Source organism: Canis lupus, chromosome 23 (assembly GCF_011100685.1).
Source record: "Canis lupus familiaris isolate Mischka breed German Shepherd chromosome 23, alternate assembly UU_Cfam_GSD_1.0, whole genome shotgun sequence".
Classification (NCBI taxonomy): Eukaryota; Metazoa; Chordata; class Mammalia; order Carnivora; family Canidae; genus Canis; species Canis lupus.
In genome coordinates, this window is record NC_049244.1 from 32,365,991 (window position 1) to 32,379,605 (window position 13,615).

The following is a 13,615-nucleotide window of genomic DNA, read 5'->3' on the forward strand; positions in this document are numbered from 1 at the left end:
CTGATGCAGGATTTATGCAGAAACACAAAATGAGCCAAAAGACAAATGACCTGTTCCGCCTAGCTGAAGGCATTTTTTCTTTCTCATCATCTTCGGGGGCTTGAGAAAGCCGAGCGGTAATGCAGGAGGGAGTTGTGGAGAGCTGTGTTATTCCGGGATGAGGTAGATGCAGGGGCGCCCTTCTTGCCAAATCACTTTCCTGATTTTGAGCCCCGGATCCCTGCCCCCAGCCGGAGGAGTTAGGCCGGGACCTTCCTCATCAGGAGAAAAGCACTGATTCTAAGCCGTTTGGTAGACTTTCGATTCCAGTTTCCCTTCCTCCATGTGACAAAGGTATCTTCAATTTCAGGGAAAACAAGTCATGATTCCTACTGTTGCACAGATGCAGAACTTCAGAAGCACATTGCATCAGCCCTCCTAGGCTCTTCCGTATGGCCCCCTCTTGCTGCTTTGTGAAGGGCTTCACTGACAGTCAGAACCCTGGCCTCAGAACAGCCGTGACATTGCACACGTGCCCCCTCCACCCCCATTCCTTAATTCTACAAGTCAACAAGGTAGCAAACCTGTCCGTGTAAGTAAACCACACTCATCATTGAAGTGTGAACTTTCTCCCACCTCGGTGCACTTGGTCGCCTATTCTTGACTTGAAAGAACACCAGCAGCATCAGGAGATGAGCCGACCGTTCCCCTCTGGGAGTAGGTCCTTCCCAGAACTGAGGGGGGCTACTATCCGTAAAGCTCATTAACTCAGAATGCTTTCTCATTCATCCTTATATGTGTCTGTACTTGCAAACCATTCATTACTGCACATTCTAGATTGTTTAATTAGTCTTTGTGGAAGAGTTCCTGTAGGACAGCTTAGCATACATCGTTTAAAAGCCCTTGATCTAAAATAACAAGGTGGTTATTTTTAAAGTAACTAATATAACTCTTAGTGGCTTACATTCCCCCACTGGCCACCCCACTTTGCTTCCTCATCCTACCTCCCCAAACACTTCCTAGAACCATTTACTGATAATCATCATGAGTACGTCAGCGTGTGAGCCCTCCCCGAAAACATCAGGCGCTGTGCTGGGTATGTCACTTGCAATATGTTCTGTAATATCATAGTCGCCGTGGGAGGGAGGTGCTAGCTTCCCCACTGGCAGAGGAGAAGCCTGTTCTAAGAGATGGATGCGGCTTTGCTGTGTTATGCCAGGCTAGTAAGAGGCTTTGGGGTTCTGTCCTCGCCTATTGGCCCCAGCATCTGGGTCTCAGCCTCCTCCCCTCTCTGCATGGTACAGAATTCGGGGAACGTTACAGGTTGCTGACACTAACCTGCTGTCTGCTTGGCATTTTGAGGGGCTCTATTGTTGCCTCACCTCTTGCCCTCACCCCTTCAGCTCACGCTGGCCAACTTCCACCTGCCACATCCGTGTTTCTTCGCCTCAAAGCTCTCTCTGGCCACGGAGGCTCCCTGCTCACCTGTGCAGCTGCCCCACCAGAGGCTGATGGGAACTTGGGTGGTAAGACTGGAGCTCCCTCCACCCAGGGCAGGCCAGCTCTGAAGCATGTGGTCACACACACCAACTCCCAGAGCTTTCCCCGGGGGACTTAAGCCTGCTTCGGCTACTCACAGTGGGAAGTGGCTTGAGATCACACTTTTTCTAGGCAGACTTTTTTGCCCAGTCTCACTTCCCCACTCACCTGCAGGTACTGCTCGGGGCCATCTTTCAGATAAGCCACTTGGCTCTCATCACCTTGTCCCAAGGGTCGCTTTTGGTGGAGCCCAAAGTATGGCTGCCTGGAGCTGCTGACGTGGTTTCGTTAGACACTTCAGTCTGGTTTCAACCGTTCTTGCTCTTCACTTGTTCTTCATACCAAGTAAAAAAGAGATGACCTCCATCCCTACTAGCCTTTTTTTTTTTTTTTTCATCCCTACTATCCTTTTAATCCACTGTTAGCAAAGTGAAACACCTCTGTCTCTCTCTCTCTCTCTCTGTCTCTTCCTCTCTCTTCCCTCCCTGCCACATTCCACAGGGATTAGAACATTCTTCATAAAGTGAGGATCTCTCTGTTTGCTTGGTCCAAATCTCAGTCAGCTGATTCCAAAGTCAGTGTTGTCATCCCCAAGTTTCCAAGGAGCATTCCAGCATGCTGTTGACCATCCTCAAGCAAGCAGGCTAGCATGTTAAGAGTGGGTTTTCTTGACTGAGAATGAACTATCTTTCAGAAAGAGTAGTTCTTCGGGGCATGGGACCTGGCTCTCTCTCTGACTTAAAAAAAATCCCCTTCACTTCTTTCTGTATCTTCCTTCTCCCGCTGGATTGTATTCTAGTACTTTTAATCCTTGCCTGAATTATGACCAAAGCAACATGAATTTGGCGGGGTGGGGGGAGGGGGGGAGCTGTAGGGTCGGTCCTCAGAGTTTGGGGGGATGAAAACTGTCAGAACTAGACCCTGGTTATAGACAGGGCTGGGAGTCAGCAAGATGAGGCGCAGTGGGGGTGAGCGGGGGTGGTGTTCGGGGAACCTGAAGACTGCCTCAGACTTGGGTCCCAGTCATGGGTGCTTGGCACATGGGCCTCTCCAGACCTGCCTGTCCTGCTGACCTGACTCTTTCACCGACCAGACAGGAGCAGCAGGCAGGGCGAATGCCTCCTCTTCACAAGGATGCCATGCTACACCGTGTGTTTCCTTTGCAAAGTCCTCTCCTGCCCACCACACCACCACCGAGGAAACAGTGTCTATACTTTGCCTAATGACACATCAGACACTTTGAAAATTACATCGTCAGTGAATCCATTTGCTTCTTGGGCTCCATTTCCTTTTTTGTGTCCTCTCTCCTCCACTTTTTTGAATATATTTTTTCTGCAGTGACAATTCTCTTGTTTTGTCCCCATGCACACCTATTTATCTTGCCACTGTAAATATCAGTGACAAAGTCTATATTCCTTTTTGTATTTCTCATTCACCATTTCATTCGTTTTTCATACTTCAGTGTGTCTGAAGGCATGGGTGTTCATTACCATTTTTCTTTCATTCCACCTCATTTTTTTTCTCTAGACTTTGCTCTTTTCTCCATGAGTATTTTCTAAGCTTTTCCCTTCATGTTTTCTCTTCTGGTAATTCTGTCTTGACACTTCTAACTTGAGATTTTTCTAATAGCAATTTCTCCTTCTTCTTCTTCTTCTTCTTCTTCTTCTTCTTCTTCTTCTTCTTCTTCTTTTTAATCCATCCTCATCCCTCTTGCAGCCTTGGCCACAGCCGTCAGTTATAACCTTAACAGTGGCCTCCACTCAGAAAAGTTGTCAAGTTGATAAATATTGATATCTACCCTACCATTTTACCACCGCTTTTCTGCTAATGCATTTGGTTGGCATCAATCAGTTTCTTTGCCTTCTGTGAGCGCTCAGTGTGGGAACTGGTCCCGATCTGTCACTTATAAGTAATCTGCTCCACATTTCATCAAGAGCTCAAAGGGAGAAGAAAATATGGAGGAGAAGTAGAGGACAGAGAGCCAAGCTAGTGTGGCCCAGAGGGAAGGGAGCTAGGAAGACCCAACAAGGCACAGAGAGGCAGTCTGGTGTGCAGGGGGGACCCGCCCGGCCATACCCTTACTGCTGGGGACAGCAGCCAGGACTTACCGCACCATGTCCTCATTGGGATGTTAACCCTGCTTATCTCCTCTAATAAGGCTCCCCAGGGATGAAGATCTACATTGACCCCTTCACTTATGAGGACCCCAACGAAGCTGTCCGGGAGTTTGCCAAGGAGATTGATGTATCTTTTGTGAAAATCGAAGAGGTCATCGGAGCAGGTATGGCTCTCCCCTCCCCTTGTTTCTGTTCTCTTGGTGTCCAAACTTCTTCCCACCATTCTAGGTGCTCTCTTTCAGCATAAAAAGCCATCCCATTGGGAAAAGAGCTTTTAACATCTTTCTCCCCAGAAGATGAGTCTGAATCATCTACAATGTATGTCTAGGATCTTTTGGGGACCTTGATCATGGTGACCAAGCTTGACTGGTGTTGCAGAGAAGTCAGCGGTAGTTTTGCAAGATTCAGGCATAGCTCTGGAAATAGACTACCAAATGTGGGTAGAAAGAGAGATACACGGTACATAACTGAGAAGACTTTGAAAGAAACAGATTTTTAGAAAACTTAGTGTCTCACTCACTGATAATATCTCCATGGCTCTGGATCAAGATTTCTTCCCAAACTTTCAGTTCTCCTTTTCCTACATACACGTATTTAGAGACAGATCACAATCAATTGAAGAAGGACCACTGTTTCCAGAAGAAAACCAACCCATAATGTATTTCCTATAAAAGAACTATGATATGGACAGTGACCCAAGACAGATTTCACTTCTGAGAAACATGGGTGCTTTCATCCATCTTACTGCATTGGAATAGAAACCCAGCCCAGCAGAGAGCTAACTACCTGACATGCTCTCAGGAGATCCTACCTAAAGACTGACCTAGAATTTTCATCTTTCCTTAATGGATCAGTAGTTGAGTCAATTTGGCAATGGACCCAGCCTTATTAATGTTAATGAGTAAGATATCCCAAAATATCATCACTTCATAAGTAGTCTTTTATGTCTCCTCTGCTACCTGTTTTGAATCTTCTTAAAATTGTGTTTGGTTTGTGTCCTCTTTCCTACTTTTATTGTCTTCTATGACATTCTTTGTCTTTCTCCTCCTTCAATTCTTATCAACCATTGTTCAAGCTTTCCTCATTCATATGATGTCGTCTTCGTTTTAGTTCCTGCGTTCAGAAGTGCTTTATTCATATCAATATTTGGAGATCCATGGAGTTGCCTCTTCCTGTAACGTTTTAACACGATAAAATATGCTTAGTCAAAGTCTTATAGACAGCCACGTCGTATATTATCTTTAGGGGGAAAGCCACTATCCTTCCATTCACTGCGTCTCTTAATGCACTAAGGGGTCAAAAAGCCATCTGTGAAATTGGAAGTCACATTTGAAAGCTTGCCCCATTAGGGCCACCATTTTCATGCTCTGGTTTCTCTCTTAAAGAGTTCCGCACTCATAACATCTCTGTGGTGGCTGCTAGAACTGTCCCTGTCAGGACACACCTCTCCCCTCTCCCCACCCCCAGAGGAGTTCCAGCCGGGTGGCCATAATCTGATCCACATGAATCTATACATATTTCCCATTGACTTTCATTAAATATGTTACTGAACCACGACTTTCACTTCTGTGCAGATAATTTTCTCTTCCTCCTTAGATGCTGACATATTTAAGGATCATGCCTTGGAAGGCTGGATACCAGATAAATTGGATTACTCGTAGGGGCTCAGATTTCTCCAGTGAACTTGAAAGAGTGTTGGGGAGGCATGCTTCCAGTCCTGCACCCTGTTTCCCCACATTATTAATTGTTGTTATGTCATGTGGTAATGGAGCTAGTGATTTTAATGTTGTTATTTATGTCATGTGCTTAGAGCGATGTGTTCTGGACTGCATTTCACCCCAGAGAGTGCACATCAGCCCCCTCCCGCCTTTGTCAGGAGAAGAGTAAAGAGCCTTCTCACTTTATGACCCTGCCGGGGAGTGACAATTTGGGGTGAGCTCACCAACTGCTAGATGCCTATAAAGGGACATTCGATGGCCCTGCTCCATCCTTCACTTTCCATTTTTGTGTAGCTTTGTTGCTGCCGCTGTGTTTGTGCATCTTGCTCAGAGAAGGTCAGTCCTGTCCATGGCTCACCCAGTAGTAGGGAGCGATCGATACATTTAGCAGTTTATAAGATGGCCAGTAGCACAGGGTAAAGATTGTGCCTGGTCGCTGCTGACCACCCTCTACCAGACACTCATCTCCTTATGATTCAGAAATTCTGGGGCTAATCCCTGTGGATATTAATTCACTATGTGTAACGCGATGCAGTTTTTAACAGAAGACACTCCTAGCTGGAATCAATCCCCACTCTCCAGTTCTTTCTCTCTCCTCTCTCTCTCCACTCCTGCTTCTCCCACACCCCACCTCACTGAGACTGGCTTCACTTTGTGCTAAAAGAGAGCTGGTGTGAAGGTCAAGTTAAAAAGAAAAGAATTTTGTAAGTTAATATTTATACAGTGTTATTGGCAATACTGCTCTTAGCCTCCTGGCCAATTGGGAGCAGGGGGCAAACACTGGGTTGCAGATGGTAATGACAAAGGAAAAGAAGACTCAGAGCCATTTGTCCTTCCCCTGCTTGTGTAACCTTCCTCCCCACCCCCCCCCCCCCACAAGCCCTTATTGAATACTTCCTACATGCTGGATGTGGGGTTCTGGAGATGACAAAACAGCAATCCTCTCCCCTCCCCAGAGGTCTGGCAATCTTACTGGGAAATAGACCGGTAGTGTGTTCACTGTTTCACCCCATCCATGACACGGGCATGTACACAATGTTGGGCCAACACAGAGCTATGTTGGGTTCCTTGTTCTGGAAATGGGTGTGGACATCAGGAAGGCTTCCACAGAGAAGATAACCTTTGGCCTGAGCTTTAAAGGATGAAAACTAGGAAAAAGAACAAGCTTTTGTGAAACTCATTAGGGAATGAGACAATGACAGAAGAGGAAAATTACATGATTTAAGGAGAGAAATGAATATGACCTTCTAACAGCAGGATGCTGGAGCCAGCTGGCACTGCCTCACAAGGGCCCATGGTGTACAGTTCTTTCTCGTCTGGTGTTTGGTGATACGTGTTGGTAGGGCGACCCCAGCCCCAGTTAGGAGTATTTACACAATGGGAATTGGCAAATATTACAGATGGAAGGTATTTGTTTCTTTGTTTCTTTGCTTTCTGTAGAGCTGGTAGTAGAACACTTTCTAGTACATCCTAAACTTCCAGGCTGTGCAAGATTATTTCAAGAGGATGCAGAGGAACCTGCCTATGCCTGCTGAGTGTGGAACACAAGGAGTGGGTTGTGATCATTGCAAAAGGGATTGAGTTTAGAGTTCAAGAAGATCCGCATTCATGAAACATTGATTTTGTCCCTGAGACTGTGGTGGATGCTGGGAAATGCATGATGCCTAACAACCCCAGCCCTATAGGAGTTATCATTTAACAAACACACAGTGCCATTCCACAAGAGGGTGGTGGGCCATTGACAGCTAAGACAAGGGACCCAGGGGACAGATAGTCCTGGAGATGGGGGAAGAGGCTTGAGGGCAGGAGAGAATCCAGGGAAAAAAGACCTTAGGGGCCCCTGAGGATGTGGAGGCTGACACTCCATTGGCACATCCTGAGAACAGGGAGAGAAGGCTGACAAGGAGGTGTTTCCTGAGGGTAAATAGCAAGTGTGGAGTCTGGGGAATTAGGCTGAGACCTGGAGTTCCAGGAGCTTGGGTATGGATTTTATCCTATAGAGGGAGGATGGTGTGAGTCTTAGGTACGTGCCTGAGCAGGCTAGGTGATAAGAATGAGGCTCTGGGGACATGAATCTGATAGATGCTATATCCGGATTCGACTAGAAGGAGTTGATGAGAAAGGGTGAGTGAATCTTTGGAAGCATGGAGACCAGTTATGGGGTTTTGCTTGGAAGTGTGGGGAAGGTTTGAAATGGCCACCGCTGGAATGGAGGTGGTAGGCTGTGCTCAAGTAACTAAACAAAACACACACACACACACACACACACACACACACACACACACAAAAGTAACTAAACAGATCTAAACCCGAATGTATCCAAACATGGTGAATGGAGCTGATGGGGAGATGCTACATGGAGGTTGTGGCCTCCAGTTAAACACTTGGGTGGGGGGGTAGCGGTCATGCATGTGAGTAAAGGCCAGTAGAGTCAAGTCTAGGTGCTGAAGCTGAAAAATTGCAACAACTGCCCAGGTCTTCTCAAGTTGTTGGAGATGTTGGACAAAGTAACCATGACCTGGATATGATAGCATCCAAGAAGACTGAGCGATGATGAACTCATTAACTATCATGCAATTAGCTGCCTGTCTTTCATCATCACCCTCAAAGTTCCATGACGGCCACACAACCTCAGGGTTTTGTTAGTCTCGCACCTGGCCTGGTATTGCACTCAGATGTTCCATCAAATGTTTGTTGCATATGGTTGAATGAAAGTGGGTCCTTGGGAGGAGAGTAGAGCAGGGAGGAAAATTTGGGGAACTGGAAGAGCTTAGGAGAATGGAGAAAACCCAGAGGGAGGTGAAGGGTCCTGAGTCACTTGGCACTCCAGAAGTGGCCCAGTGGGATGATGTCCAGCCTTTCACCCTTGCTGCAGATAATAGATGTCACTGGTCTCTTCAGAGAGGGCCACAGGCCTCTAGTGTCTTTAGAAAATATCATATCTTTGTAACCATGAATTTTACTCATAGGAGCCATCTCACAGGCCAACTCCAATGCACTGGTTAATTCTGATCAGTTTGATCCATAGATTCATCCAGAGCATAAAGCAGGGTGCCATCCATAATTGGGCTCCATGGCATGAATGGCAGTCTGGGTTGTGCAGTGTGTAACCTATGTAGCATCCCTGATCATGACTGTCAAGTACCTGAAAATGTAGGTAGAGGTGACACTAGAGGGTGGCGTCTGGAGGAAGATATGGCAATTGTATTTTATTAATAAATCTCCTCCTCTGACTCTAGCAGCTGCCAATTCAGCATTTCCACAGATCACTTTTTTGTGAGAGAGGGGCAGGTTTATGGGGAGAGGGCTGCATGAAGAGAGCTGTGGAGGGGAATCTGTGATGTGCACAGATTGGGAATGGGACCAGAAGGCCCACTTGTTCCGTCTTCGAAGAAGATGGGTTTCTTGGGGGGTGCTTTGGTAGAAAGGCCACCTGCCAGCCTGACTCTCCTGGACTTATTCAAAGTGAGGGTAGGCAGCATGAGGATGGCCTCAATATTGGATAAGAGTCACAACAGAAGGGTTTCCAGAAAAGGAAATCAGATAGATGTCTTAAGTAATTATAATTAAGGTAACTGGCATATATTGAACACTCACTATGGACATACTTTACAAGCATTGTCTCACTTTGCTCCCTTAATGTGAGGTAGGGTGTGTGTGTGTTTGTGTGTGTGTGTGTTTAACCTGGTGAGGAAATCAACATTCAGAGGATAGCTTGCCAAAGATTGTGCTGCCAGCTGAGTGAAAAATAAAGCAAGAATTGAAACCCATACACAAGTGATCTAGGTCTGAGGAACATAACCCCCACCTACCTACCATTATTGGATACCTACCAATATTCAGTTACTATTCTGGAAAAGAGCTGTTGAGTATACAGGGACATTACTTCTGATGGTAAACTCAGGGAGTTTGGAATATGCACACCTCCTTGCTGGCAATGATGATACTATCCTGGAATTCATCATGCCCATGGGGTAGGCACCTCACATTCCCTGGGGAAAGCAAGTTCTTCCATCCTCCAGTCCTCCTCCTCTAGTATGACCAGTTACCGACCTTAAGAAGGATAACGATGAGGATCAAGATATTTAGCATGTTCAGCTATATGTGCTTGCTTACATTATGCAACTAATGTCATCTATTGGTGGGCAGTTGCCAAATGACCACAAACAGCTATAAGAAAAGAGAAAATCAGTTTGCTCTCACCATATTAGGTATCGTGGACATCATGGCTGTCGAGCAGGTTCCATCTCATCTGCTAACGCCAGTAGCCTGGTAATGGGGACCTGGGAAGCTCTGCTGAAAAGGAGGAATAGGAATATTGTGATCGATAAGGAATGTCTGTCCTGGGTGCAGGGTTAGGAGGTAGCTGACTGCCTGCCATGGTTTTACTATCCCTGGTTTAGCCATAACCTACTTACCTTGCACGGGCTAGTGTGATAAAACAGGCTGGAAATCTCACTTTTAAAACCTAGTTTAAATTTATTCTTTAAAAGTTCCTTTTCTGGTGGAAGCTTGAATTAGTAACTAGAAGCTCTGCTTTCCTTTTTTTCCCCCAAGGCAGTTTGTGACTTCAAAATGCTGCTAAAAAAAAAAAGAGTGCAATTGTGTGTAGATTTGCACTGCACATAGCCAACAGTCACTGCTTGAAATACCTGCTGGCAGGTTGGATGTTTCATTTTCAAAAATTGAAAATTCTTTCCTTCTGATTTTATATATAATAGTTGAGGCATTTAATGCTGCTGAACCACTTTTTCTCTCTTCCTCATTTTGTCAAGGAAAGTAGGAAAGAGGATCTGGCAAGGAGCTGAAAACTTGTAGGGAATTATATCAGTAGCTGTCTGGAGGACAGTTGTGGGAACTGGCTAAATTACCCTCAGCTGACAGCCTGGAGCGCCAAGGTTCTCAAACTTGAGCCAGGCATCAGAACCATCTTGGAGGCATATTAAAACTCCTGTCACCGGGCTGAGCTTCTGAACCAGAAGGTCTAGGTAGAGCTACAGAATCTGCATTTTCTAACAAGTTCCCAGGTGATTCTGATGCTGTTGGGCAGAAACCACACCTTGAGAACCAGTGCTGAGAGCCCCTGGCCCCCAGACTGGCCTGAAGCTGGAGCGAGGTCTTACCCAAAGGGAGGTTTGGCGGTAGAAGAGGTTCTAAGGTCAGCTGCAAAGATGCCTGCCAATCAAAGTCCAGCTAGAAGAAAAAATTAGGCTGGCTACAATTACTGTCAGATCTGTGTAGAAAGAACCAACCATAACCACTACCCAGTCATTTCCTATAAGCATCTATTTTAAATATGATGTTAATGCTTGATTTGTTGAGAATATTTTTAGGTATTATGAATTTTTATCAAAAACTGAAAAATGTATGGCCGTGGTTTGGAACTCATGTAGAAGCAAGCTCTTTAGAGCTCAGATCATGGCAAATCAAAGCATCACAGACAGCAGGTTCTGGCCCTAATTACAGGAAAGGTGTCAAGAAGCAAAAATAGTTTCTTGAGAATGATATATGAACCTGAAGTCAAAGATCAAGGAGACAGAGTCTCTCAGATGGTAAGCCACACCAACCCTTGGTTTTCCGTTACTAATAATGGCAGTAGGCCTTGACTTCCACTCCCTATGAGGGTGTGGTGGTGCTAGAGGGCCAGAGCCCTCACACTTTAGTGCCCTAGGCTTATCTGGGGATGCCTTCCACACCCAGATACCTGGCAGCAGGCCTTCCCCACTACACCTCTGTCTTGGGCCCCTTCAGTTTTCAGATACCTGCTCTTCCACCTTTTTCTCTTCCAGAGCCCATACCCATGCATTACTACCCTCACGCCCCTACCCCTGACTTGTCTTAAATTGCTGCCCACATGTGTCTCCATAGCTTGTAGTTGCACTACAAAAAGCACAAAGCACTTTCTCAGAGACTTGACACCCTGTGAGGAAGCCCCCATGGTTGGTCCTTTCTTTTTATTGTGTAAAGCTGAGGAAACTGAGCCTGGAGACATGCCCCGCAAGTCGATGGCCAGGCTGGCGTAGATAGGAGCTGCTTCCTCCACTCCCTGCCAGAGTTCCTCTCCTAGCACTGGGGCCACTTAATGAGAGGGTGGAGCACAGCCTCTGAGTGAGAACTGTGGACTAAGTGGCTTCCTTAGCAAGTGGGTACTTTGAAAACCTCTGGGCTTGGAGAATATGAAGCCATTTCTTTGCCAGACAGGAAAGGAGCTATTTTTACAGAATCAGTATGAAGCCACTGCTTCCCATGACTGCAGAGCAAATTCCTGGGAGCAGTCACGCCACTCCCACCATAGTGACTGACTACAAAGCCCATTACAAGCTACCCAAGAACAGCACATCTTTTTAAAGTCTATATTTTTTTAGAGTGGTTTTAGGTTCGCAGTAAAATCAAGTGGAAGGTACACAGATTTCCCATATACTCCTCGCTCTACACATGCACAGTGTCACCCACTATCAGCATCCCCCACCAGAGTGGTACCTTGGTAGATAAACCTACACTGACACATCATTATCACCCGAGGTCCATGCTTTACATGAGGGTTCACTCTTGGGGTTGTATACTGTACGGACCTGGACAAATGTATGATGACACCTATCACTATGACAGTTTCAGACAGAGTGGTTTCACCACCCTGAAATCTCAGGAGAGCACATTTTTATTTCATAATTTTCAAGACCTATGTGATGCAACCTGCGCAGAGGATACAATTTAAAGCTCAAGTAGTAGAAGCACTACACTCGGATACCAGTCAGCCACAAAGATTAGACAATGAACTAACATTTGTCAGTTAAGAAAGTAGTTTGAGCCACACTGTTCTGTGTAGATAGAGCTTGCCAAAGCCACACCTTCACTGGTTTCTTCCTTTTCTTGTTCTTTCTTTTCATTCACGTCTATGAAGCCCACACTCTGTGGCAGGCCCTGTGCTGTGAGAGGCAGCCTGTACACAGGCGCTGCTTTCCAAGGGATTCAAAGTGGCAGTGATAAAGTCCAGGTATTCTGGGGCCTTTGGCACTTCCCCCGATCCATTTGAAATATGCTTGGGTGCTTTAGGCCCGTGGCACTCAACCTGGCTGCACATCAAAACACTCTGGGCAGCCAGTCCCATCTTCACGGGTCACCACCCTGGGCCCCATGTCCAAAAGGGCCCACATTTAGTTTAATGCACTGCTCTCCCAGTCTTGAAATCCTTCATAATTTTTGAATGAGAATTCCTTCAGTTTCATTTGGCACCTCGGTCTGACCCATAAATTGTGTAGCTGATCCTTTGGGCAGCTGTTAACTATGTCCAGGCTCAGGGTGCACCCAGACAAGTGAATCAGAGTTCTTAGAGGTGGGACCCAGGCCTCTACTCTATACTTTATACGAAGTGCACCTGCTCCCCTATAGTGGGTGGCCAACTTTGGGAACCACTGGTGGTGGTCCCGTGTGTGTGTGTGTGTGGCGGGGGGGGGAGAAGACATCAGATTCCCCTGGAGCCTTTCCAAACTCCACACACTAATGTAGAAATTGATGAATATTCTGATGCCTAAATATTCTGACCCCACCTGACTCCCAGGCAGGAAGTTTCAGTGAATGTGAGATCTGTCTAGGAGATAGTCCTACTCCATTTTCAGTTCCCTGCATATGAGTTGCCGTGACGGTGACTGCACTGTTGGGGCACGGTGGTCCCTGGATTGTGACTTCATATCACATGGCTATGTTCCCTGCGGCACCGCTGAGTGAGCATACCTACCAAGAGGCAGTATGGCAGGAAAAGGGGTGGGCTTGGACAGCATCCCTGGCTCTGACTCGCAGCTGGGGGCTTGGGGCATGTTTTCTTTGTGCCCCAGTTTCCTTACGAGTAAAATGAGCATAATAACACCCAACTCACAAGGGTGCTGCAAGGATAAACTGAGATAAGGCATGCAAAGAGCCTAGCACATTGCCTGGCACATAGTAGGTAGGTGGTCAATAGATATTGATGTCATATCTCCTCCAAGAAGAAATGTTACCATATCTTTGCTTTCAACTTCCATCTTTTTACTAAAAGAAAATGTAACTCAGTATTATAGCAATAAGGAAGAAATACTAACCAATATTCTTCAATCGGTATACTTATCAAATATGCAATTTGTATTCATGCAGCTCATGGTTACTGAATGCTTCCTATGTCAGGGTGTCAGAAGGATGGATTTAATATCTATACACACATATTATAGATCATACATACATACACACATATATGTATATTTATAGACACATGTATGTGTGTATACAAAT

At 46.0% G+C, this 13,615-nt stretch overlaps 1 protein-coding gene across 3 annotated transcripts in view; it reads left to right on the forward strand.

Moving 5' to 3' along the window:
• Window positions 1-13,615, forward strand: part of EPHB1 (EPH receptor B1) — a 474,596-nt gene that overhangs the window by 402,018 nt on the left and 58,963 nt on the right. For all 3 annotated transcript variants that reach the window (XM_038570949.1, XM_038570950.1, XM_038570948.1), the window contains one exon: window positions 3,677-3,799. In XM_038570949.1, the coding sequence (XP_038426877.1) occupies window positions 3,677-3,799 (123 nt within the window). The remainder of the gene's footprint in view (window positions 1-3,676; window positions 3,800-13,615) is intronic.